Raw genomic sequence first — 24,282 nt, forward strand, 5'->3', positions numbered from 1 at the left:
AGTTTTTCCTTTTACTCCAATAAAATAGTTCAAGCAAGCCCTTTGCTAGAGCAATTTGCCTTTTAAGACAGGAATAATAAAAAAAGCAAGTAATTAAAAACCTTCGTGGTTGATATTCATGATATTTAATGTGCAAAATACATCAAATGAACCATTCTCATCGTCGATTACACATATCAAGCTAAGGCTGAAAAGAACACAATTTGCTTTTTTCCTTTTCAACAGAAGTGCTAATCACACCAAATTCATTTCCAAAAATCACCAATGGAAAAAAAGGCCCTACATACAGTAATATTTTTTTTCTTTTAGTCACAACTGCTAATTCCACAACACCCTATGTACAGTGTACTATTTATATATGTATATTGTATTTCTTTATAACACACTGGTAATTAAGACACAAAGATATACTTGTTTCTCATTAGTGCAAGGCATGTAAAAAAAAAGTGGAAGAGATGAAATTGCGTGTTGATAAAGAAACACATACATATGAAAAAAAAAAGAACAAAAAGGGCACCTCTGATATCATAAGCACTTCCTAACCGAGTCGAGGTGAGGCGAAATACTCTTGACGGACATTTCTTTCTTTTTAAATTTTTTTTTAGAATTTCGTCCAATCAAAACGCTAATAAACGCTCGGCTCGCTCGAGCTAATTAATGAAGGAGCGGCACGAGTGACCGAAATGTCCGCCGCCGTCCATAAACGGCCACAAAGTGGAGCTCTTCAGTACGGGTTCCAACTGCGTTAATATTCGGAGCCGCTAGCAGGGGCGGCGAGGTGTCCCGTGCCCTAGTTACTGCAGCACGACGCCCTGGTGGGTTGTGCTGCTTCCGCGAGGTCCACGCCGCGGTTTCGCGCGCCCCCGCCGCTGGCGCCCGATGACTGAGGGTCCGTCTTGGGCAACCGTTGAGCTAATGATGAGTGATGAGTAGGTTAATACTTTAGTCCTTTTTTTCAGTTTATGTTTCATATGTACTGTTAACGAATGTACTTTTTTATATTTATCGTATCTTGTGCTGACCCGGCCCATCTGTCAAATTTTTAAAGTAAATGAGAACCCCGGGCCGAAAAGTTTGCCCACCCTTGTGATAGAAGCTATATGGTGATTTTCTATTTCCTCAAAAACAAGTCAGATGAATTTAATTTTCCTGACCTTTTATAACTTGTTTTTTTCCAACTTATGTCAAACTGTGCTGGACACTCACCAATGGCCATAAATATTTCATTGACGTTCATGGATGTCTTGGCCGACGTCTCCATGAAAAGTAAGCTGTTGTCGTCTGCGTAAGCCTGAGCATCCTGTCCAAAACAAGGTAAGAAAATATCAAGATAATATTCAGAGAATAAAATAATACCACATACACACTAGTTCAACTGTTTGGAATTGTCCCTATTTTTTTGTATTAACCTGGAAGTCCACCGCTCTCTTGGAGGCCAAGTCAGCCTTGTTGCCTGAAAAGGCGATGACAATATGTGGACTAGCTTGCCTCTGCAGCTCCTTCACCCAATTCTTGGCCCGGGCAAAAGACTCCTTTGTTCAAAACATATTTTAAAAAAATTAAAAAAATATCATCACTCATCTAAAATAAACACATTTTGCATCGGAGAGAAGAATCCAACCTCATTCGTGATGTCATAAACTACAATAGCAGCCTGGGCTCCTCGGTAGTACATGGGCGCCAGGCTGTGATAGCGCTCCTGGCCCGCAGTGTCCCAAATCTCGAATTTGACCGTCGTGTCATCCAGACACACCGTCTGAGTTAGGAAGGCCGCTAAAAGACACAAGGAGGAATCGGTCACAATTCAAAAATAGTGTTTATATTAGCACTTTTCACTTCACCTCCTATTGTGCTCTCCTGGAACTCATGGAATTGTCCCTTGACGAAGCGCAGAACCAAGCTGGACTTGCCCACGGCTGACTCGCCCAGCAGAACCAGCTTGAACTGACAGATCTTGTTAGTGCCGTTGGCACCGTTGGGTCTCGTTACTCCACCCCTGCTCGCCATGATCTCCTTGCTCTCTGTTTGCCGTCCTTCGTTTGGGTTCAAACTTTGAAACTGAAAACACAAAAGGTGGATGATCATTTATTCTTCCATTCATTTTAGGTACGGCCTATTATCGCATGGGTTGTGGGGGTGCTGGGATTTATCCCAGCCCACCGTAGGCCTAATAATGGGGGACAACATCCTGATTTTTTTCCTGCAGGGGGCACTCAGGAAAACATCCATTCACATACAGGTAGAAACAATTTAGCATGCATGTTTTGGGGACGTGGCAGATAAACTCAGGAGTTTAACCACACTATTTTTTTTTATCCTCTTACATAACACAGTGCTAACATACCATGCATCTCTTATTTAAAATGGGAATTGGCATTTAATTCCCACACAACAGTGTGTGTAAGCGCCTCAAGCGTGACTCCTGGAATGTTAACCTTGAGCACAAAAAAAGAGTGCAAGTATATTCTTGAGCCAAAACAATCAGAATACAAAATACGTACAAAACCCGACTTTTATTAAAGAGTAACCCCGCCCTGAGCCACTTTACACTGCCTCTTTAAGTGTCTTTCATTTACTTATAATTATCATACATGATTAAATAATAATTAAACTCATTGACTGCAAGTCAGATCACGTGTGGTTAGCAAATATTTAAATTATCGCTACTTCAAGCCTAGCAAAAACATAAATAGGTAAATATGTAATGCTTTTTAATTTACAATCAGGTTTTTTTGTATTGTTTTAAGTAACGCGCAAGCTATGCTAGCATGGATGCTAGTTAATTAGTCCAAACATCACAGCTGTACCTGTTACAAGTAGGATCAAACCATATGAAACGTTTGCTTTAAATTGTGTGCTTTTTAAGATCTATATTATCATTAGTGAGGATAATGAGCAATAGTGACAAAAATGGGTAAGCAACAAAGCTAGCTGGAAAACCCCAATGTGACGTCATGGACGCTGATAACCTGAAAACCAGACGACGCTGTGTGACGTCAAATATGATCAAATACCTCCACGGGTTTGGTGGCGAGTTATCGTGGAAAAGAAATGAGAAGATGACTTCACTTAGCCAGCACCGCCGTCCCGTCTTTCTTTCGCTTCTTCCTTCCTTCCTTTCTTCTCGCAACTTCCCTTTGGAACCAAAACACAAACAAGCAGCTCTTCTTCCGCCCTTGCCAGCTCCAGATATCACATGTAAAGAGAGCTAGATGAAGAAAGTCAGAGCCAAAAGCGTCCATGAGCCGGCTGCCATCTTAAAACATTTGACACTGTGAACAGGGCTATTTTGCATGCTGCACTGGTGCAAGGGATTTTCTATAAATGTGTCTATAATTCAGGCTGTATTTATTTAGAATCTATAACTGTCGTTTGACTCGTGTCATGGTTAGCGATTGGAAATGACAAAAAAAATGGCCAACTATTGACAACGGCCGTCCCAGTCGCTTCTAGCGTTTATATATATTATTTCTATGCTGCTACGTCAATGTCGACGTCACGTTAATTGCATTACTCTATCTCACCAGTGTAGCACTGTGACCACATTTCACCACTGTTATTCTAGGCGAGGAAAACAGTCCGGAAGAAAGGCCAAAACACAACACGCTTTATTTACTTCCTTATGAATATCCCCGCAATAATGCGGTTACATTTTAAGATTTATAGCATATGATATGTAGTTTTGTATATTTTGTCGCATAGCGTGCTTGAAACGACATCCTTAATCATGGACGAAGGGGACGTGGAGACGCCGGAGGAGATGTTACAAAAGCAGCATCGTAAAGAGAAGAAAGATCTGCAAGGTAAACGTCGCGTTATCTCCCCTGTTCCATTTAATTGGCTGCCATTGACGTCAATGGACGTCCAACCCATTAAGACAATCATCTTTTTCTTTGCAAAATTCGTCCAGTCAAAATGGATTGGACGACTAGCGCTGTCAATGGCCCTGAACATGAACATTCACAATTAATTGTATTACTTTAAAAGCCTAACTTGTGTATTTACTTCACAGTTATTAACTCAACCTATGTTTTTGACAGCCAAAATCCAGATCATGAAAAACGCAGTTCCCAAAAACGACAAGAAAAGGCGGAAACAGATGACCGAAGAGATTGCCAAAATGGAAGCCGAGCTGGATCAGAAACATGACGAGGAGCTGCGCTGTCTCGAACCCACATCTGACGCAAAGGTACCCCACAAAACCCAACATTTTGCCATCGCACTACTCACCTCAACTCTTCTTTCAAGGTAGCGGAGGCAGTGAATGGCGTTGAAGAACTAACGGTTGAACAGCAGCCCCGCGTCAGCAAAGCCCAGAAGAGACGGGTGAGCTCTAAATGAAAGCATCACATCAGAACAACATTTTAACCAAATTCATCTTTCCAGGACAAGAAGGCCACCCAGGAACGCGAGCGTGAGAGCAGAATCGCCGAAGCAGAGGTGGAGAACCTACAGGGAAATCGTCACCTGGAGCGCCTTAAGCTGGTCGAGAAGCTCTCGCCGAGAGGTCTTGGTATCAAGGAAATCTCCTCGGATGGACACTGCATGTACCGCGCTGTTCAGGACCAGCTGGAGAGGCGAGACAAGGTACAAAAGTGCACTTAGGTAGCTTTCAATCCAAAATGTATTTGTTTTTTTAAATAATGAATGTTCTTTTTAAAGTGCGAGTCTAACGTTAAGGAACTTCGGAGTCGCACCGCAGCGCACATGCGGAACCACGTTGATAACTACCTCCCGTTCCTTAGCAACCCGGACACGGGTGATATCTACACTGCAGGTACTTGCTAACAAGATTAGCTTTTTTTCTGTCTTAGTAATGTATGGGTTGTCTTGCAGAGGACTTTGAGAAGTACTGTAATGATGTGGAGGATACAGCAGCTTGGGGTGGACAGTTGGAAGTGAGTCTTTCAATGTTAAATGACTTTTTTTGTGTTTTTTCCTCCCATTGATTTTGCAATATACCTGTCTTGAGCAGCTACAAGCACTGAGCAAAGTCCTCCAACTTCCCATCGAGGTCATCCAGGCCGATTCGCCGACCATAATTATTGGCGAGGAACAGGCCGGGGAGGGCATCACGCTAATGTGAGTCCACTGAAATAGGATTTTACTTCTTTATTTTAATTGATTTTTTTACATCTATGTACTTTGTTTGATTTTGCAGCTACATGCGTCACGCTTATGGGCTGGGGGAGCACTACAACTCTGTGGAGGAACTTAAGGAGCACGAAGACGACCCCTAAGGGGTGAACAAAATTGACTGCACAGCATGGAGGAAAATGACGTGAAGAAATAGTATTCACATTATAAAAGCATATCAAAATTGAATAAAGTATGGAAACAAACGCCCATTCTTCTTGTGATTATTTACTAGTGATTAGTCACTTGTGTTATTGTTAATGTGTGTAAACTAAAACCTGCCACTAGGTGGCAGCAATTGAGCGCTCGAATATGAGCACCCTCTCTACCATGTATATATTGATACATACCATATCTTTTGGAATTTAAATTTTAATCGATTCAATTTTAATAATTTTAAGTTGGCAACCATTGACGGTGATATACGTCCAGTCAACTGCTAGGTCCAATCTGACGTTCGGTCACTGCCAAAGAGTAGGATGGTTTTGGACTACTATTGCTAGATTTTAATGGTATTTATTTAGGATAAGTAGTAGTATATTATTAGAATAGGTATGCATTTTTATCTGTCAGTTTGCATACACACATTACCAGTAGGTGGTGCTCAATTGTATTATATTTCTTTGAGTTAGAGTAGCATATTATGTCCAGCTATGGGAAAAACTTGCATTAAATTTTTATATGTCAGGTTATTCCAATGACGTATTCACAAATGAAAGGAAACTGGATCATATTACATTGGTTATTAAATCATTGAATTGGCTATTATAAAATGATCTTAATGCTGGTGTATAAACCAAAATATAAATGCTTGATTTTCTTGACCCTTACAAAATATGTCCCATCGAGCTAGGAGGGATGGCAGCAAATGATCGACACTGCCACGAGTCATTGACCCCGTGCCGAGCGAGGTCTTTCCACCTGGGGGGGCCTAGGCCCCGCCCCACCGCCGCTCGCAGTAATTATATCAGAAGCGAAAAGGAAGGCTCATTAACATATGCTTGGCATGTTGGGAATTTACAAGCGCTTTTGTTTTGCAGGCCGTATGGCGCATCCTCGGAGGATGCCGCCGCCCTCCTCCTTTGCATACACGTCAATCAACGGTCCTCGTGCAACAGCGCGGCCATCTTACGGAGGCCGCCTCGGCGACGGGGAACAGATGGGAGGGAAGCGAAAGGGCCCGATGGGACCGTGCGTTTGCAACACCTGTGCTGTTAGTAGAGCTTTTGAAGGGCGGAGACTTTCCTGATTTGTGGTGGGGGGGTTTGTTGTGTTCATTTCTAGCCTGTTCAATGCAAACTGACTTATTTTTAGTACGTTATTGGGTTTATTTCAACAATTTTCAACTGTCAATAGGGTTGGAGGGGGTGCTGGAGCCTATCCCAGCCAACTATGGGCACCAGGCAGGGCACACCCTAAATCAGTGACCTGCTAACCGCTGGGCACAAGGAGACAAGGGGTAACCAATCACAGCTAGGGACAATTTAGAGTGTTAGCTGGCTAGCCTAGTATGCATGTTTTAGGAATGTGGGAGGAGACCGGAGTATACGGAGAAAACCCACCAAAGCCCGGGGCGAACATGCAAACTCCAGACAGTGAGGACTCATGTGGGATTGAACCCTCGGCCCCAGCACTGCGAGGCCGATGAGCAAACCACTTGTCCTCCACACCGCTTCTAGTAGTGATTTTGTTTATTGATAATGTGCAATGTGGAGGATTCAAATATTTTTGGTGCATTTCTATTGTGATGCTATTATGGATTTATTTATTTTTTTAGATATTTTTGGTGCATTTCTATTGTAATGCTATTATGGATTTATTTTTTTCTAGATATTTTTGGTGCATTTCTATTGTGATGGCTATTATGGATTTATTTTTAGATATTTTTGGTGCATTTCTATTGTGATGCCTATCATGGATTTTTTTTCATTATAATTGTGTTCATTTCTATCTTACAAGGTGGTTGTGGAAGCTATGGACATTATGTGTTATATTTATTATTTATGTGTTTATGATATGGCAGTTTATCATGAATAATTTGCTAGGAAAGATCGCCTTACAGTCCCAGACCGCGAGATGCGAGCAAATGTCACAGGGAGGCTTGGAGTCGCGGCGAGAAAATGTCAGGGAGAAGCCCAAGTCCATTTCTTCTTTTTTTCCCTTCCGCGCCGTTGGGAAATTGATTGAAACAAAATGTCACAATTATGCCCCGCCGCTCGCCGGTTCAATTATTCATCAATTAGGGCTCGGCCTTCTTTTTTTCTTCTTCTTCTCTCGCTCTGAGCTGATTTCTCATGCAGTTTACTGGGGATGTATGGCTCCCCTGCTGTTAACCAGTCCAAAGTCATTAGTTTCTGGCTTCGCAATTAAAGCGCATGCATTATGCATGAGGCCGCCGCCGCCGCCGTTCGCTAGTCGCACGTGCGCGCAAGGGAAATTCATTTCCCACAATCCAACTTCTCTCTCACTTTAAAAAGGCCAGTATATCTAATGTATCAACTTGCTCGCTGTCATTAATGGCGAAAGAAGCTCTATTACAGGCTCCTAGTCCAAATGCATTGGACACGTAAATGTAGTCATGATTAAATATCGTATTTTCTTGCATATTAGCCGCGTCTGCATATAAGCCCTACCCTTAAATTGCCTTAAAATGTTTGAATTGGACAATTTATCTCGGATAAGACGCCCCCTAATCCAATTAACGTATTAAAAAAATGAAAAATAACGTTATAATTAACACAAGTAAACATGAGTAACCATTTCAAATAAATACAATTTTTGCAGTTTTATCTTGAAGCTATTTAAAATATAAATACCAATATACGATACAAATACAAAATATGAATATGGGATGAATAAAGTTATCCATAAATACAATTACCATAACAATAAAATACAGTGACAATTGTTTCTTGCTTTCATAATAAACAAGTTAAAAACTAATAACAAAACTATTAGTATACTACTATATACGATTATTGTTATATTCCTTCCTTGCCTGCCTTGACAACTACAGATGTCCAATTCATTTGAACTGGAAGGACCGGCTGTGAATGGTCATTTATGAGAGCCCTGAAAAAGTTCAATTAGACTAATTTGATGCCAGTTTGTTTACAAATCTGAAGTGAATGTTTCTCGGGTTAGAGTCTATTCAAAAAGGTCAGTCGCCGTCAATGGCAGCCAATGCGATAAATAAGGGGGGTGGGCGGCAATTTGTCGCTGGTAAGTCTCGTCTACGCATCAACGATTTAAGTCTCCGACGTGTCAAAGCAATGACGGACGCAGAGGGGCGGTGGGCGGAGGGGGGGGGGACTAAAACAAGTAGCATCGATCGCAAGTGCAGAGGCCCTCGAGAAGAAAAAAGACGAGCTGTCGATACTCACCAGCCAACGTCGGTCACGCTTGAAGAAGTCTCGCTGCATTATTGATGGCGGGCGCTGTGTCTTTAAGAGAGGCGGGGCAGATAGGGGGCGCTGTGGTTCTATCGGGTGAAGGACACAAAAGGAAGAACAATGACTTGGTAGCATCATTTACAATTCATCAGTTGTCCTAGTATATTTTTATTTTTTTAATTATTATTATTTTTTGTAACGATAGTTTTACTAGAGGTGCATGAGCAAACATGGAGGATTTTTATTTAATTTATTTATTTTAATTACTTCATATTTGCGAAGAGACAATTTGGGGACTATTTTGGCAATAATTTGCAAAAAAAATAGAAATATTTTAAACTAAATTATATCAGATTTAAAAATATATTGATTTGGTAATGAATAAAAAATAATAATAAAAAGAGCCAAGGCAGTAAACAATATCAAAATGACATAATTATAAAATAAATTAAATAAAAAATACGGAAAATATTTAAAATAATTTCAAACAAGCATATATATTGCTATGTTCTATTTAAAGGGGTCTGCATGTATTTTTCTTTTGTTACTTATGTTTTTTTTTCTTATAAATAACTTTTAGCATTTTTGGTGAGTATTTGGTAATGGGAGTTTAGCGGCAAAAACAATTCATCTAAAAAATGCTCCATTTGTTGATTTGGGATGTTTTTTTTTAGTTTTCTGTCCAATAAATTTGGACTGGGAGGCCTGGCAGTGATCATCAAACATCTGGTGGCCACGTTCTTCTGTTGGCGTCTTGCCGGCGGCGCTGCAAGCTCCACTGCGCCGACATTTGAAACTATGAGGAGGTGTGCTGAATGTCCTTCACACAGATGTGGAGTGGAAGTGCTTCACCTTTTCAGTCTTTAGTCCAAATAACAGTTTGTCTTTCCGTGCTGTCAACGATGCCTGGCGTCCAATCAAGTTACTTCCAATCGTCCTTCTGCTCTGAATTGAAATGAGTGAAAAGTCCAATCCTGAATTGAATTGAAATTGGTGAAAAGTCCAATCCATTGGATGTCTATCAGTGTCAATTGTAGCCAATGTGTTCTATATGTCAAATGTTTTGAGACACTAACATTCAGTGCATTACAATGTTTATTTTAAGATTTTTTGGGGGTCAAGAGAGCTGAAATTATTTGGACAATTTGGCAATGAGTTCAAATAGTTGATGTAAGCTAATATTTAAAGAAAAAACATGTTTAACCTATAAAAATAAACTGTCAGGTATTAAGATATTTTATTACACCGTAAAGAGAACATCAATACCAGAATTATACCGCAAAGTTTCACAGACTTGACATACCATTTAGTTTACAGCCCCTCCAAAGGAATAATCTTTAGAACAAGAACAACAATGTTAAAAGAATAATAATAATAAAAAAACCAAAATGCTAGTAAGGAAGAAAACCACAGTTCTGACATAGTAGACTGCGAAAGCTCTTTCGAGATGTGGTCTCCATCGGTATTGCACAACAACATGTTTTTTTTTCCTCTTTTCAATTTCTTTAGAAATTAAATTTAAAGAAAGATGCTCACCTGCCAAAAAAAATGGATCGATGCTGTCATTTTTTAAGACGTATCGGAAACAAACGTAGATTTTAACGCAAATAACAGAAAAGACAGACACTAATAGTCCGATTTTACGAGAAAAAATACTTTCACTGATGCCAGAGAACAAAGTAGAAAATGTACGATCATTTTTCAGGGGCTAAGTTTCAAATTTTCCAAAAGAAAAAACTTTTTTTTTCCAAAAGGATCAATCAATTAAATTAAATTGCTATAATTTGTATTGCCTATAGCAAAAATACATGCGGGCACGACTGGATGTCAAATGGGGACCGCAAAAGTTTGTACTGTGGGCCGCAATTAGCCCGCGGGCCACACGTTTGAGACCATTCCTCAAACACCAAACATTTAAGGGGAAAAAACTTTGTACATGAAATTTAACGTCACAATTAAGTCTTTAAAAAAGGACATTTTGTAACTACAAACCTTCAAAAACTTTAGTCAGAATGTCGAATAAGTGAATATCATTTTTCCTCTTTTTAAAAAATGTAATTTTACAAGCACTGAATTAATCAACAGACATCATCAAGTGGGTGGGAGGGGCCAACAAGACGATTATTTTCCAAAAATGAGCACAACCCGGAAAAAAGTATTTCCGCGATGGACTTATTGAGGTCTGCATTGTTAAGAGTGGTGAGATGGTTTTGCGCAGCTGTATGAGCTTCAACTTTGGGTTCAATTTTCATATTTTGATCATTTCAGTTCTCCATGTGACCATTTGGTTTGATTTCCACGGAGAAAACGAGACCAAAATTGGCGGAGAAGAGGTAGAGTGAAATTGCAGCGGCGGAAAAACAGCTAATTTGCACCAATTTTGTCGTGACTAAAAACAAAAACAGTTAAAATAAACCAAAAAAAAGTTTTAAATTTTTTTCACAGCTTGGGAGGTGTCAAACACCTTTTTGGACACCTTCCGTCTTTAGAAATGTAGAAAGAAGTTGAAACAACGTTAATTTGAGGTCACAATTTGTTGTATATGCATGTGTGTTAATTTGTGTGTATGTGTGTAGCACCAAGGTGTGTTTGTGTGTCAGGGAAAAGCATAATAGTTAACAAAAAATATACTAGGGTTGCATCAATACCACTTTTAGGGTCCTTTCTTTTGATATTAAATGACTGCATACTCACTCGACTATAAAGTAACTGCCATTATAACTAGTTTGGCCTTCATAACTCCAAATGTTCAATCAGGTTGAAGTGGGTGATTTGGCAGCAGATGAATGAAGCGGTGGGATACGGTCTTAAAAGTACATATTGCACAGCCTCAGCAGTTTTTTTTTTTTTTTTTTAAATTGCCAATTTGTGATTTTGGTGGCATATTTGTAACAATAAAAAATAAATGATAATAAAAAGGGCAAAATACTATCATAAAAAGCAGTTTGGAATGTCTAATTTTGTTTTGTGAAAATGTTTTGTATGAATCATAAATAATTTCATTTAAATTGCAATATAATAAATAACATAGCCCCAAGCTTTTGAATATTACGACGAAAACAATTATAAAGCAGTCTATTTTAGTAACATTACAACTTTTCTCTTTCAACAATATGGCTTTTTTCACCAACTGCCAACGTCATTTGCGTTAAAATGCGAGTTAAGACTACCAAGATTTTTTCTCATTACATGATACATCATTTTTCTACAAAAACTTCTTGGAATCCTAAAATTAAAATTATTGCTCACATGTCAGCTTATCGAAATGAGATGGTTGACGACCCAACACCATTTTTAACTGTAAAAAAAAAAAATGGATTTGGTTTTTGGTGGAAATCTTTGGCTGTTTTTAATGTATTTCCCATGTTAATATCCTGTGTATGTTTCCATGTCACCTGGTGCATTGCAATGTTAAAGCTGTCAATCAGAGTGTAGGCCATTTGGAAAGTAAGTTATCAAGTTGATTTGTTTTTTTTCCTTGCTAGCTTTTTTTCTTTAAAAAAAAAGGAATATCTACCAAAAATGTCCAGTCATGCACCGCCAACAAGTTGCAGTTTAGGTAGCACACTGAAAAAAAATGTGAATTTACATTCTGCTATGGAAAACCGGATACCACTTTATATTAAAAAAAGACAAACATTGCATGCTGTAATTAGTTACATCGCGACAGTGCAAATACATTGGAACAAAACGTTAGTTCTTGGGAAATGTTCTGGACGGATCGGAATAGCAGCTTGGCGATTTTGCAGGCGTTTGAAAGCAGCGCTAAAAACACCTTTTTTTGTCGGAAATCAGTTAAAAAAAATCTCAAAAAACGAAGAGAAAAAGCAAAGAAATCTTGATGTAAGTTTGCTTCCAAAAGAGTCCAATCAAGTCCTTTGTTACTTCTTGGTCATGTGATTGGGTTAAAAAAAAATTGAAGGTTTTCATATCCTCATGATGAGTTTTTGTATTCCTGTAGTTGGTATTTGCTTTGGAAATACGGCATTGTTCCTTTCCAGATTTCGAGGGATGCAAAAAAGAAATGATGAATGGTCCATTTGGTAGTAAAAATGTCCAAAATCCAAAGAGGAAAGAAATATGAAATCCAATAGGAAAATTCATAGTCCTGTCCATCAGAGACAACCAGAAAAAGCCAAATTTCACCGTCCGGCAAAAAGGTGACCCAATAAAAAACACTGCCGCTAGTAAAATGTGCAAAAAAAATTATATTCATGTGTTAAGGTTTTGTCAATTTATTCTATATTACAATACAGCAATAGAAAGTATCATCGACTCGTGTATTATTATGTTTTTACAATCCCCCAATATGACTGTTTGTTAAATATAACTGAAAGGATTGAGACAGCTGAGATTGGCTCCAGCACCCCCCAAGAACCTAATCAGGATAAAGCGGTTCAGAAAATAAGATGAATTTATCAAATTTGGAGGATGTTGGTGATTTTTGGATGAGGTGTTGTGTTTAAGATGCAATGAATGAAAGATTATCAAATTTGCAGGATGTTTCTAACATGGAATAGGGGTATTTTGGGGGTAATGAGGTCAAAGAGGCTTGTGTTTACGTCTCTGCACAAGATAACTCAAGATCGAATAAAGGCATTATCATATAAAGTGTACAATGTTGGGAATATTATAAGGGAGAGGGGATTACATTTTGCGCATTAGAAGGTCAAAGGTCAGAAACTGAATGTTGCAAGTTAATTTAACACAAATTTCAGTTGCTCCTCTATGTGTAATGTATTTTCACTTAAACTTGTGCTGAATCTCATCTCATTTTCTAAACCACATTATCCTAACTAAAGTTGCAGGGGGTGCTGGAGCCTATTCCAGCTGACTTCGGGCCAGAGGCGAGGTACACCCTGAATTGGTGTCCAGCCAATCACAGGGCTCCAGAGTCTTGTGCTAAATATAAATATTCAAATGTTTCGATGGCACTTGCTATTGCTGTATTAGCTTGGTTGGAATTGTTGTGAAATATTTTTTACCTTCGGTAGGGTTACCTCAGACCGGAATTTTATCGGAAAGTGTAGGATGGCTGCTTTCTCAGCTCAGCCTTATTTACAAGAAGACCACGCTACGTTAAACGACAACACCTGCGACACGTACGATCACCACCACAAGAAGCCAAAATTCTCTATTTACATCCAGTCGTTGGGCTACAAAGAATATCTTTGCGCTTTTAAGTCAAGGCGAGTCAATATGACCCACATTCCGGAGGCCGTCCGTAAAACGTACGGAGCTACCTCTAGTGGGCGTCCGGCGCCGAGGACGAGGACGGGGTCCCGGGAGCGGACGACGCGTGGGGGGCCGGCGGTGTCGGGGCCGGGCTACCGGCGCAGCTGCTGGGGGTGCACGCCGAGGAACTGACCGGCGGGGCCGGGGTCTCGGGGGCGGGCGGCGCCGGCTGCGAGGACGACGGCGGCGGCTGCTGGGCTTGCAGGGTCTGCCCGCACACGTGGTGGTGCTTCTCCCAGTCTTTGTGCTGGCAGAAGGAGCCGCAGTAGCGAGCCGTGTTGCAGCCGCTGCACGTCTCGCTGGCTTTGCGGCCGCAGTTCCAGCAGCTCTGAACATAGTTCAAGCAGAGACAAATCTCAAATTTCCTCACTGGATTAAATGGCTGCAGCCATTCAGGGCAAGAGACTTCCGATCTGTTGCGAGGGGGAGGGCGACGTCTACGTTATCGGTGTTTTCTATGTTTTTATATGATGGTGAAATTCATATTTTGGATCTGTTGTAATTGACAGAACAACTAAATTTGTGTTTTTTTGGCTCGTTGTGACCGATTTCTTCTTTTTCCATGGTTGATGAGGACATATTGTGGCCTGTATGTTCCAAGTTAGTGAGGAGAAAGCAAGCACGCTCTTTGGGGGTGCTTTTTGTGTCTCTGATGAGACGATTGGGAGTGAGGAGGGAGGTCGTAGTTCATTTTGAACTTGTAAAAGAAATGATTTTCACTTCTTTAACTGTGCATTGTCTTGACAACTTTTTTCCAGGCGATAGTACTAATAAATGTAAATGATTCTGGAAAAAAATTGTCTACGAAAAAAATAATTCAATGGCTTATTGGCTTGCCATTTTTGTTTCACATTCAACTCAGAGCCAACTATTATTACTATTATGTTTTTCCCATATGAAAATGTATGTTTTCCTCCCATATTTAAAGATACTCTTTCTTAAATATATAACCTTGTTTGATCAGCCCCTGCAATATTTCTTTCTAATATTGATTCAGTTCTAAAATGTAAAATTCTCCTTACGTTGACATTTTCTGTTTAAAAATGCAACCCACAGCAATACGAGAACATTATTATTAGGATTCCAATCCAACTCCCATAAAGAATTTCCCATATGCCCGTTTTGTGTCATAAAACGACATTGACATTGAAAAAAATCAACTTTGAATAATAATGAAAAAGTTTTCCGACCTCACTGGAGTCTTCCTGTTGGTTGATGATGGAGATGGCGTCTTCGGCCGCCTGCCGCTTGACCTCGGCGACGGTGCGCTCCATCTTGGCGCGCTCGTTGCTGATCATGTCGTGGGCCTTGCGCTCGGCCTCCGTCACGGCTTTCTGTAGCTCCGACACGGCCTGCCGCTTCACCTCGTTCACCGCCTCCTCTGGAAAGAGCGCGGACACACAGGAGGTCAATCCTCCCGCACCTGCAACATCACATTTCTTAGTTTTTTCCAACCACAAAAAAGCTCAAAAACTACAAAAAAAAAGACAGGACGGCAAAGGATAAATACATGGATCATGATAATAAAGGTGATTCTTATTCTAAGATGAACAAGAATCAGTCATGTGAGGGAAAAATGTCAAAATGATGGAAATTGCAAGCTCATACTTTGTAAAGGAAATAGTGGTAATAGACAAAAGTTGCACTACATTAAGAATATAGTCAAAAATATAGTCAAAAATATAGTGCAAAAATGTCATGTACTAAAAATGCTTTAGTGCATGAATGTACGAAAAAGTCTAATTGAATGTCCGGGCTAAAAATAGAAATATATATAAAAAAAAAAAAAATGCAATGTACACAATGAGTTAAAAATTAGGAAAAAATAGTTTTTCAAAACACAAAGCTAAATGTATGAAAAAACTCAGTTGATAGGGAAGTTAAAAAAGTATGAAAAAGTCACAATTGCACAAAAATAAGAAAAAATAGCAATATCACTTCTAATTTTGCCAAATCAAATTATTTACCATGAACACAACCAGTATTTTTTTAGCTATTTAGCTACCTTTCCACTTTTTCAAAGTTCATGTTATTCTAATACTCCTTTTCAAATATTCTGTCTTCATATTTAAAGTGATAGTAATAGTTTCCATAATTTTCTTCATTTTTTTTAAATATTCCTCTTTCCTGATTCTTTTAAATCCCAAAATATTTTCCTGTCTTTCTCCACTAATTGTGACGTCGCCATCTCCCGTCAAGCCTGTAAACCGGACTAATTGCGTATGCAAATGAGGCAATTTATATTGAAATGATGCATTTCCACGCCGCCGTCCCCGAGGCCCGGCCGGGAAGCCAGGGAATGCGTTTGAATATTTATCACCAACTGTAAACATTTTTCTGAGCAGATGTATTGTCTCCTCGCTCGCCGTTGTCTTAAAACAAAAACAAAAATCACAAAAAAACGAGTTAATTTTCCCCACAGGTGAAGGAATAAAAATAAATAATGGGGTTTTCGGGAATAAATCGGCTTAACGGCCTCACGCTTGCTTTTCCAATTGTACGTTTGTTTGTGGCGAATGAACGCTTGACAAAATGGACGACCTTTTTTGTGATTGCGTGCTGAAAAAGCCTTCCGACAGAAACGCAACGGAATTCCATTTAAATGCATATTACTCGTGTTCATCTTGTAATGCGAGGGCAATCCGACAAACGCGTTTGTGTGATTGAATTTTGTCGAAACGGTGTAAAAAAGAAAGGAACGCATGCTAAAAAAATCACGTAGCCATTTGTAATTTTGAGACGACAAACACCATTACGAGAAAAATAAAGGTTAAAAAAGGTGTACACTTTAAAAAAGGCAAAATAGGATGAAAACAGCCTTATTTCTTTCCGAAAGTAGTAGTATTTTGGACCATTGTCGTCAATGTCAGCCATTATACCACTCAAATTTGCCTCAATTTGGTTGTAGGTTAATATCAAATTGGTCATAGGAAAATCCCAGATTGGTCGCTGGTTCATCTTAGATTGATTAAAGATAATTGACTGTTTAATCTTTGACCTAAAGCGTTTTTTAATGATTGTCGATTAGCTTTATCTAAATCTTTGAACTATTGCACACACAATTCAATACAATTCGCTGCTTTCCCTCCTAGTGCCAATCAAATGGACTCCTACCACAATCCATGTCAGCCAATGAGTTATATATATAAAAAAAAGATATATGTGAAAGAAAAAGGGTAAGATAAAAAAACTCACATCTGTGAACGCTGTAAATATTTGAAGGATTTCAGTAAAAATAAATGCCCTATCCAAAAATGTGAGTGTATTCAGTCAGGGTCCGTATTTATATTCAAAGCCTATTTTCTCCTGCCTTTCCAAGTTGTGAATCGGAATAACCTGCATCATTCTCCTCACGGCAAGGAGCCTCCATTCCGTCTCTCTCTCTAGCTCGCTCCCTCCCTCCCTCACTGAGAGGCATCTTTTAAGTGCACATGTGTGGGCAAGACGGCAGCTTTTTGCTTGCATGCTCGCTCACCGGCTTTCTTCCAGATTTCTTCAGAGACGTAGCCGGAAACAGGCCGATGTAGAAGCTCCCTGTGGATGTCTGTGGTAAAACAACACAAATGTTCTTATCATCTTCTGTTGTCAGCATAGATTGGCAATGACATTTAACACGTCAGCTCTCATAACAATCCATAAAAGAAGAGTACTGGGAATAGAGCCTTGTGGAACGCCATTTTCAATGATACAATTAGAAATCTATGTTCCTGTGGACCGACCTGATGTGGCGTTGTCTTGTGCGGCGGGGCTCTGTTGCCTGGATTGGCTGGCGGCGGCCGCATTTTTTTTCAACTCCTCGGCGTCGCTGTAGCGACGGATCCAGTAGTTGAGCTCCTCCCGGTCGGCCTCCTGACAGCGGCGAAGCACCGTCAGCGAGCGGCGTGTTTTCTCCACCATGTCCATGATGCAGTTGAGAAGCTAATGAGAAGAAATGGACACTTTTTATACGGTCATTTCAGTGATTACAAGTATTTTCAAACATGTTTATTAATAAGAGTAAACCAATGTTAATTTTCTCTCTCTGTATATACCTCTATTGATCAATGTGTCCACATGAAGATAATATATGATCAGGTTTTCCTTTTAATCAAATAATTAAATTTGTTAAAATTATCAATGAAGTAAATTTGTCAAAATGTCAATACAAATATTTACATTTAAAATGTAATATATCCATTTCAAAACATAATTTGTATATATATACACATATATGTATATATATGTATATATATGTGTGTATATGTGTATATATGGATATATATGTGTATATGTGTATATATGGATATATATGTGTATATGTGTATATATGGATATATATGTGTATGTGTATATATATATATATATATATATATATATATATATATCTATATATATATATATATATATATATATATCTATATATATATATATATATATATATATATCTATATATATATATATATATATATATATATATATATATATATATATATATATATATATATATATATATATATATATATATATATATATATATATATATATATATATATATATATATATATATATATATATATATATATATATATATATATATATATATATATATATATATATATATATCAGGAAATCTAAATCTATAAATACATATTTTCGTACTATTTTGATCTTCGTAGAATTAATATTCACAAACGTTACATTCAAAGCAATGATTCCAAAAACACTGCAATTTCATGAAATTGACTTACAAAGGCATAAAACTGCACTGACTTAAAATTTGAGTGGAAAGTATATTATGTTTAACAGTGAATATAAATGTGTGGAAGAGAGTGTACTACAGTCTATCTTGAATAGAATCATATAATGTGGTGGAGTCAATACAAATGTGAATGAGAAGAGGATAAATGCACGTTGGTGTGGGGGTGTAGAGAAAATATAAAAAAAATGTTATTACTTTTCTTACATGGTCAAGGTGCTTCCACTCCTCAGCCCACTCGCGGTCTGTCAGCCGGTGGTCGATCACCTCCTCCTGGCGCCCTCCCGCGTGTACGCCTTTGAAAGAAAACAGAAGCAACTTCAACCTCCCTGCAATTCTACCGCTACTCAGTCGGTGCGAGCCAAGCAAGAGCCATGATTAAACCATGACTCTTTGTGGTTCATAAAGAAGCCAGAGGTCTCCAAAGTGATGCAAAAGTGACGCAAGCTTTGAAACTCTTTACTTTTAAATGTGAAACAAGACTGGCGCTCATCTCGGCGTTTCAGCCCAGTGAAAAAGTCAAGCTAAAGAAGGCTTATTTATTAACCCAACGGCTGTCACTGACAAGTTTTTTTTTTGCTTTCTACTTCATTATACCTACATGCATTTACTAACATGAATAGGATTTTGAAACAAAATAACAGCAGATCTCTAAAGCACCCCCCAGTACCTTAAATGAATGGTCCTACATTGTTGAAGTTTTGCTTCGTGGATTCAGTACATTGTTCAAATTACATTGTAAATACAGTTTATTTTCCAATTTGTGTATCTTATCTCAAAGCAACAATGTTTTTGGATTATGACATCATTAGGAAACTATGCATAGAATAAACTTGCAGTTGTATTATCCTTCAAGATGAATTTTTCAAGGTATGACTGACTATGTGACAACACTATATAGCAAGGAAAATGCGACTATGCAATCTTTACACCACGTACAAACAAAATACTGTATTTTCCGGACTATAAGTGACACATTTATTTCATAATTTGTTCGTGCCAGCAAAAAAAACTACTCAATTGCCACTTATTTATGATTTTTTTTCTCTCTGACCACCAAAACCTTGAGTTTTTTAGGGCTATGTTCATCCCCAAAACTGAAAATGTCACATTACCAGGTGCCTATTTAGCATGTTACTATTCTTCCAACTACTTTTACTTTAAAGTATGCGCACTCTTGGTTTCTAATCAAATAAAAAATAACCTTTCCTAAAATGCAACTCATCATTTTTCCTGTGCATTGTGCATTATTTGGCTGGTGTGATTTATAGTCCAAAAATAAGCCAATTACACAAAAATTTGACATTTAGTTTTTATGATTTCCTTACCGATGGGACGGGGCCTCTCTCGGATCTCTCTGTGATTGGCAGGGGGGTGGCGGTAGGAGTCGCGGTAGTGGTGGTGGGCAACGGCCATGTCATCCAGCCGGTAGTGCTGCGGCGGTGGCACGGGGCCGCCCGGGTGGCTCAGCCCGTTGGGTTGGTACGAAATGCCGTTGGAGGGGCTGAAGCGTTGACCGGGGCTGATGGTGCAGGCGCGCTTACTGGGGTGCGCGTCCGGACCGTGTGGGGCGCCCTCTCGCTCGAAACCGTTCTCTTTGGTTCTGTGTGTGGACCACAAAGGGTAGTTCATTTCTGGTCATATCACCTCCAGCAGAAAAAAACCCACTTTATATTTTGGTTTAATGATAATGTGTGCTAAATACAACTTTTGATTCAACATCGGACTTTAGAATAAATATTTTGTTTATCTTATGAATTCACATAAACAATTTCATCGCTTTCAACTGATTTGCATAGCAAATAATAAAATAACAGACCAAATGAACTCACCCGTTTCTACACACAAATATCATTATTATTATGTGCATCAACTTGTTGGAGGAATAAAAAATACCAGCAATTGCAAAACGTTGTAACATTTTCTTTACCAGCTTTGTGTTGATACTTTTAATTTGAAGGAACCATTTTTGTGGGTTCAAATGTTGTACTTTGTAGAAATGAATTTTCGCAATTGTATAAGAACAATGTTGCTGTTCTTTGTAGTATTGCAGTAACATTTTTAATGTAATATTTTTACCCCCAAAAATGAATTTGAATGCTTTTACTGTCATTATTCAATTATACAGAGATTTGAAGCTTAATCAGAAAGTGCACAAATAAATAATAATAAATAATTGCTGTCAATAGCAGTTGATGAGATCATTTGTGCAATGCAATCCACATTTTTGAGTTGGGGGGCTACTGCTATTATCAGCAGAAAGTATAGAGAGGCATGTAGTAAGCCTCGGTGTTCCCACAAGTAGAGTTTTGTTGCAGCCAGGTGGATGGGGATGTGTGAGATTGCACATATGGGCTGTGTGCGCGTGCGTTGACAGTGAAACGGCACCCCTCTTCGCACCGGCAGCGGCGGCCTCACCCCCCTCCTTCCCACGAACAGACTGAACTTGTTAATGAGCTGTTTTTATGGGCTCCTAATGCTCATCCGCGACTGCCCATATGCTACTTTTCCTCCTCCCCCATCCACCTTATTTTGCTCCTCCTTTTAAATCACGCACTCACCTGTCGGGCGTTCGCCTCTTGCCGTTTTCGTTGACGTCCAGGAGGAGCTCGGAGGAGTCGACGGGCGACGACGTGCTGGTGTCCAGCAAGAGTTGCTCGTGCTGGGCCAAGTATTGAGCTGGGTTCTGCTTGGCTAGACGGGCACAGTGGAGGAGCTCCCTTTGCAGGAGCGGCAAATTGGCCTGCACGGGAAGGACGGTGGCGTTTCATTAGGGGAAAAGATAAATAACGGGGCTTCTTTGCAAGTGAGATGGTAACAGAGTTAAACATGCATTAATTTTGGTAGTGTTTTTGCAATGTCACTTTGACACATTCAGAAAGATGCAGCTCATTCAGAATAGTTGAACATATAAACTATCAATTTGGAAACTATAAAGGATGTGCCCGATCAGAAATCGGTCCCAATCATGTCAATTTTGGAGCATGTATATACATGTGTATACATGTATATACATGTATATACATGTATATACATGTATATACATGTATATACATGTATATACATTTATATACATTTATATACATGTATATACATGTGTATACATGTATATACATGTATATACATGTATATACATGTATACATGAAACGTTAACCGATGAAAATGCATAAACATCTAAAGAAAAACACATTTCTTATCTATTTTTTGTGTTTTGGAGCTGAAAATGAAGGCTTACCTTGAGGAAGGGGATGACGAAAGGTCGCAGGGGGAAGTTGGTGGCCTCGTGAAGTTTGCAGTGGAACTCCTCAATGGTTAGCGTGGAATTCTGCGCACACACAGACAAAACACATACATAAGTCCATGTGGAAACCATTAAGGGATAATACTTTTCTCTGGGAGAGAGACACCCAAATCAAAGTATGCGCATGTGTGTGTGTGTCGGCTAACAGGAACCATATGTACAAGCCTAGAGGAACAAATATCTTCCCTTATTTGACAAAAACAAGTGCAAAACAGCACGGCGCTTGTTCGACATGGCAGTCGCTTCATGTTTACTATGCTTGGAGGTGAAAAGCGACAAGTACACATGATATAAAGAAAGTAAAGTATTTGAGGAATATCTTTGATCGTAACGCCGCTAAATTACATGTTCTACTTTTTTCAGGCTATATTTAGATGGTTAAATATGTCTGCAGGGATTTTTGACGACTTGATTTAAATACCACTCATGTCTTCTGCAACCACAAAATGATTGAGAACGTTAGGACAAGCGGAAATATGAAAACAAGGCATTTCTGTTTGGCTAGATTGGGTTCGCCACCCCAAAAAAAAACAACGTACCACCAAACCTAGGACCAGCGTGCGGACGCGTTCTCCGATTTCGGGTGAGATGTCGTTTCCGAATTGCTGCAGAGTGGTCAAAAAGCGCTTGAGCTTGCTCAGCTGGCGCGCGCCGCACGCCGGCGGAAGCTGCTGATTGGCCAGGGACGACGAGCCGGGGCCGTTGCCGTAGCCGTTGGGCGGCGATGGCGCCCCGTTTAGAGCCGTGGGAGAGTGGCTGCTGCCGTTGGTCACTAAAAGGAAAACAAAAGAAGAACAATTGGGACCACCTAAAAATATCAATATTCAAATAGACTTTTTTTTACTAAAAATATTCCTCAAAATATCAAACATACTTATGATTCACTAATAATACAGCATCCTTTTTTACCCCCAAAACTATATGATGCAAATCTGGCCATACTTGGCTAAAAATATGATCTTCGACGTACGAAAAATAAAACTTTTAAAGCAGATTTTTATATATATATTAAAAAAAGAAGAAAACCTGCGTTCCGACAACAACAAGAAACAAACCAAATCTCAAACAAATTTGCAAATAAACCTTTTGCATTTAACTTTTAAGTACAAAACCTCAACAAAATATTTATGACGCTTTCGCATTGTGCACATAATAAAAAGGCCGAAAAACCAAAGTATCATTAAAAAAATCAATATCATGAAAACCTATTTTAAAGCACAAAACTGCAGGCAGTTCTAATTCTGACATTCATAAGCAAGATTTTGCATAAAAATACTGCATCTTAATCCCTTTGAATAAAAAATATATACATTTTTAAGCAGAGTACAAATATTGTTATTAAAAATATGCTCGTGTTTATACATCCAACGACTGTGTACTCGACTAATGAGATTAAGTGTCGACTCCCCATATGGCTGGCGTCCAAACAAGATGCTACAACAATTGAAGTCACGGCGCAAATCAAGGAAAGCAAAGGGTCCCTCCTCACCCTGCAACCCCTCCCCCCGGGGCTCCTTCCGCCCCTCCGCCATGTTTAATTGCGGCATCTCTTCAGCTTTGATTCATTGACACTTCAAAGCGTGCGCTTTGAGACAATACTACGATTAGCCAGAAGTAGGCGTGGCATCAGCGTGTCTAGGCCCCGCCCCTCAGATAGTCTCAAATTACTCACGGGTAGTGGGTGTGTAGGAGCTGTTTCGGGGGGCTCCTTGCGTGGTAGGCGGGGGTGGCATGGTGGGCGGGGTCAACCTGGATTGTGTCTTGACATCCGCAGGTGAGTCGGGCATGGTGGAGCGCTTCCCGGGGCGACCTGTCAAAAAAGCATTTGACATCCTATTAATTTTGACTGGTTTATGAATGGAAAGTGTAAGAAAATACATTTTTGCAACAAATAACAGTCATGGGAACATATATTGTATATTTTGCCATGACAAAGGATGTAAGTGCTGATGAGTAATGACATTGGGAGTTTTTTTTTAGGTTATATGTCAACAATTTCCCATTTTTGGAGGCGGAGATGTCAATATTTTTCAATATATAAGTACATATATTTGTTTGGAAATAAATTCGATTTGTAATTTACACTCATTGAGAGCGATTGACGTCTCGATGGATTGGACGTCTTGTACCGTGAGTCAATTCAGGTTCAACATCTTTCCCTTTTGATATCTATATTGTTGGACAAAAACATTTTTTAGCTTTTCAGTAAAAATGTGACATGCATGAGACAGGCTAGCTTAAGCCAGTTAAGAGTGTGACTGAGCCATTTAATGTGATTTGGATGCAAATCTGACACTAAATGCCCTTCTGGCAAGCATTCCGTGTCTTCATGTACACTTTTACTCCCAAATTTATTCACTTAACATTAAAAAGTTGGCCATAGGGCATCGTTCTCGACGTCTAATTGCTATAGATGGCGCTGGCGTGGGATGATTTACGGCAAAATATTTGGAAAGTCCACTCGCTCTTTCTTAAGCGTGGC

General features: G+C 39.2%; 3 protein-coding genes across 10 annotated transcripts in view; 1 reads left to right on the forward strand and 2 right to left on the reverse strand.

Annotated features, from left to right (window-relative positions):
* Positions 1 to 106: 106 nt before the first annotated feature.
* LOC144214947 (ras-related protein Rab-5A-like) lies at positions 107 to 3,411 on the reverse strand. Of its 4 annotated transcripts, none has more exons than XM_077743693.1 (6): positions 3,070 to 3,411; positions 1,842 to 2,058; positions 1,622 to 1,773; positions 1,410 to 1,532; positions 1,207 to 1,300; positions 107 to 912 (listed from the first exon to the last, which is right to left on the reverse strand). In XM_077743693.1, exons 2-6 carry the CDS (start codon positions 2,005 to 2,007, stop codon positions 791 to 793), a joined length of 657 nt encoding a protein of 218 aa, XP_077599819.1. In that variant the 5' UTR covers positions 2,008 to 2,058; positions 3,070 to 3,411; the 3' UTR covers positions 107 to 790. The 4 variants fall into 4 exon arrangements, with proteins under 4 accessions (XP_077599819.1, XP_077599818.1, XP_077599817.1 ...); XM_077743692.1 differs by having other exon boundaries at positions 2,970 to 3,411; XM_077743691.1 differs by having other exon boundaries at positions 3,015 to 3,409.
* Positions 3,412 to 3,514: 103 nt separating this feature from the next.
* Positions 3,515 to 5,342, forward strand: otud6b (OTU deubiquitinase 6B). Its single transcript, XM_077743695.1, has 8 exons — positions 3,515 to 3,803; positions 4,041 to 4,189; positions 4,249 to 4,326; positions 4,387 to 4,587; positions 4,663 to 4,777; positions 4,837 to 4,898; positions 4,976 to 5,082; positions 5,162 to 5,342. Exons 1-8 carry the CDS (start codon positions 3,728 to 3,730, stop codon positions 5,238 to 5,240), a joined length of 867 nt encoding a protein of 288 aa, XP_077599821.1. The 5' UTR covers positions 3,515 to 3,727; the 3' UTR covers positions 5,241 to 5,342.
* A 6,721-nt stretch (positions 5,343 to 12,063) lies between these two features.
* runx1t1 (RUNX1 partner transcriptional co-repressor 1) overlaps positions 12,064 to 24,282 on the reverse strand; it is a 28,581-nt gene continuing 16,362 nt past the window's right edge. For 2 of the 5 annotated variants that reach the window (XM_077742935.1, XM_077742933.1), the window contains exons 2-11: positions 23,473 to 23,610; positions 22,340 to 22,572; positions 21,735 to 21,824; positions 21,060 to 21,241; positions 19,827 to 20,101; positions 18,697 to 18,794; positions 17,483 to 17,681; positions 17,239 to 17,307; positions 14,954 to 15,186; positions 12,064 to 14,091 (exon numbers count right to left, since the gene is read on the reverse strand). In XM_077742935.1, the coding sequence (XP_077599061.1) occupies positions 13,774 to 14,091; positions 14,954 to 15,186; positions 17,239 to 17,307; positions 17,483 to 17,681; positions 18,697 to 18,794; positions 19,827 to 20,101; positions 21,060 to 21,241; positions 21,735 to 21,824; positions 22,340 to 22,572; positions 23,473 to 23,610 (1,835 nt within the window). In that variant the 3' untranslated portion in view covers positions 12,064 to 13,773. The remainder of the gene's footprint in view (positions 14,092 to 14,953; positions 15,187 to 17,238; positions 17,308 to 17,482; positions 17,682 to 18,696; positions 18,795 to 19,826; positions 20,102 to 21,059; positions 21,242 to 21,734; positions 21,825 to 22,339; positions 22,573 to 23,472; positions 23,611 to 24,282) is intronic. The other 3 variants (XM_077742937.1, XM_077742934.1, XM_077742936.1) reach the window with 3 other exon arrangements.

Source organism: Stigmatopora nigra, chromosome 21, assembly GCF_051989575.1.
Source record: "Stigmatopora nigra isolate UIUO_SnigA chromosome 21, RoL_Snig_1.1, whole genome shotgun sequence".
Lineage (NCBI taxonomy): Eukaryota > Metazoa > Chordata > Actinopteri > Syngnathiformes > Syngnathidae > Stigmatopora > Stigmatopora nigra.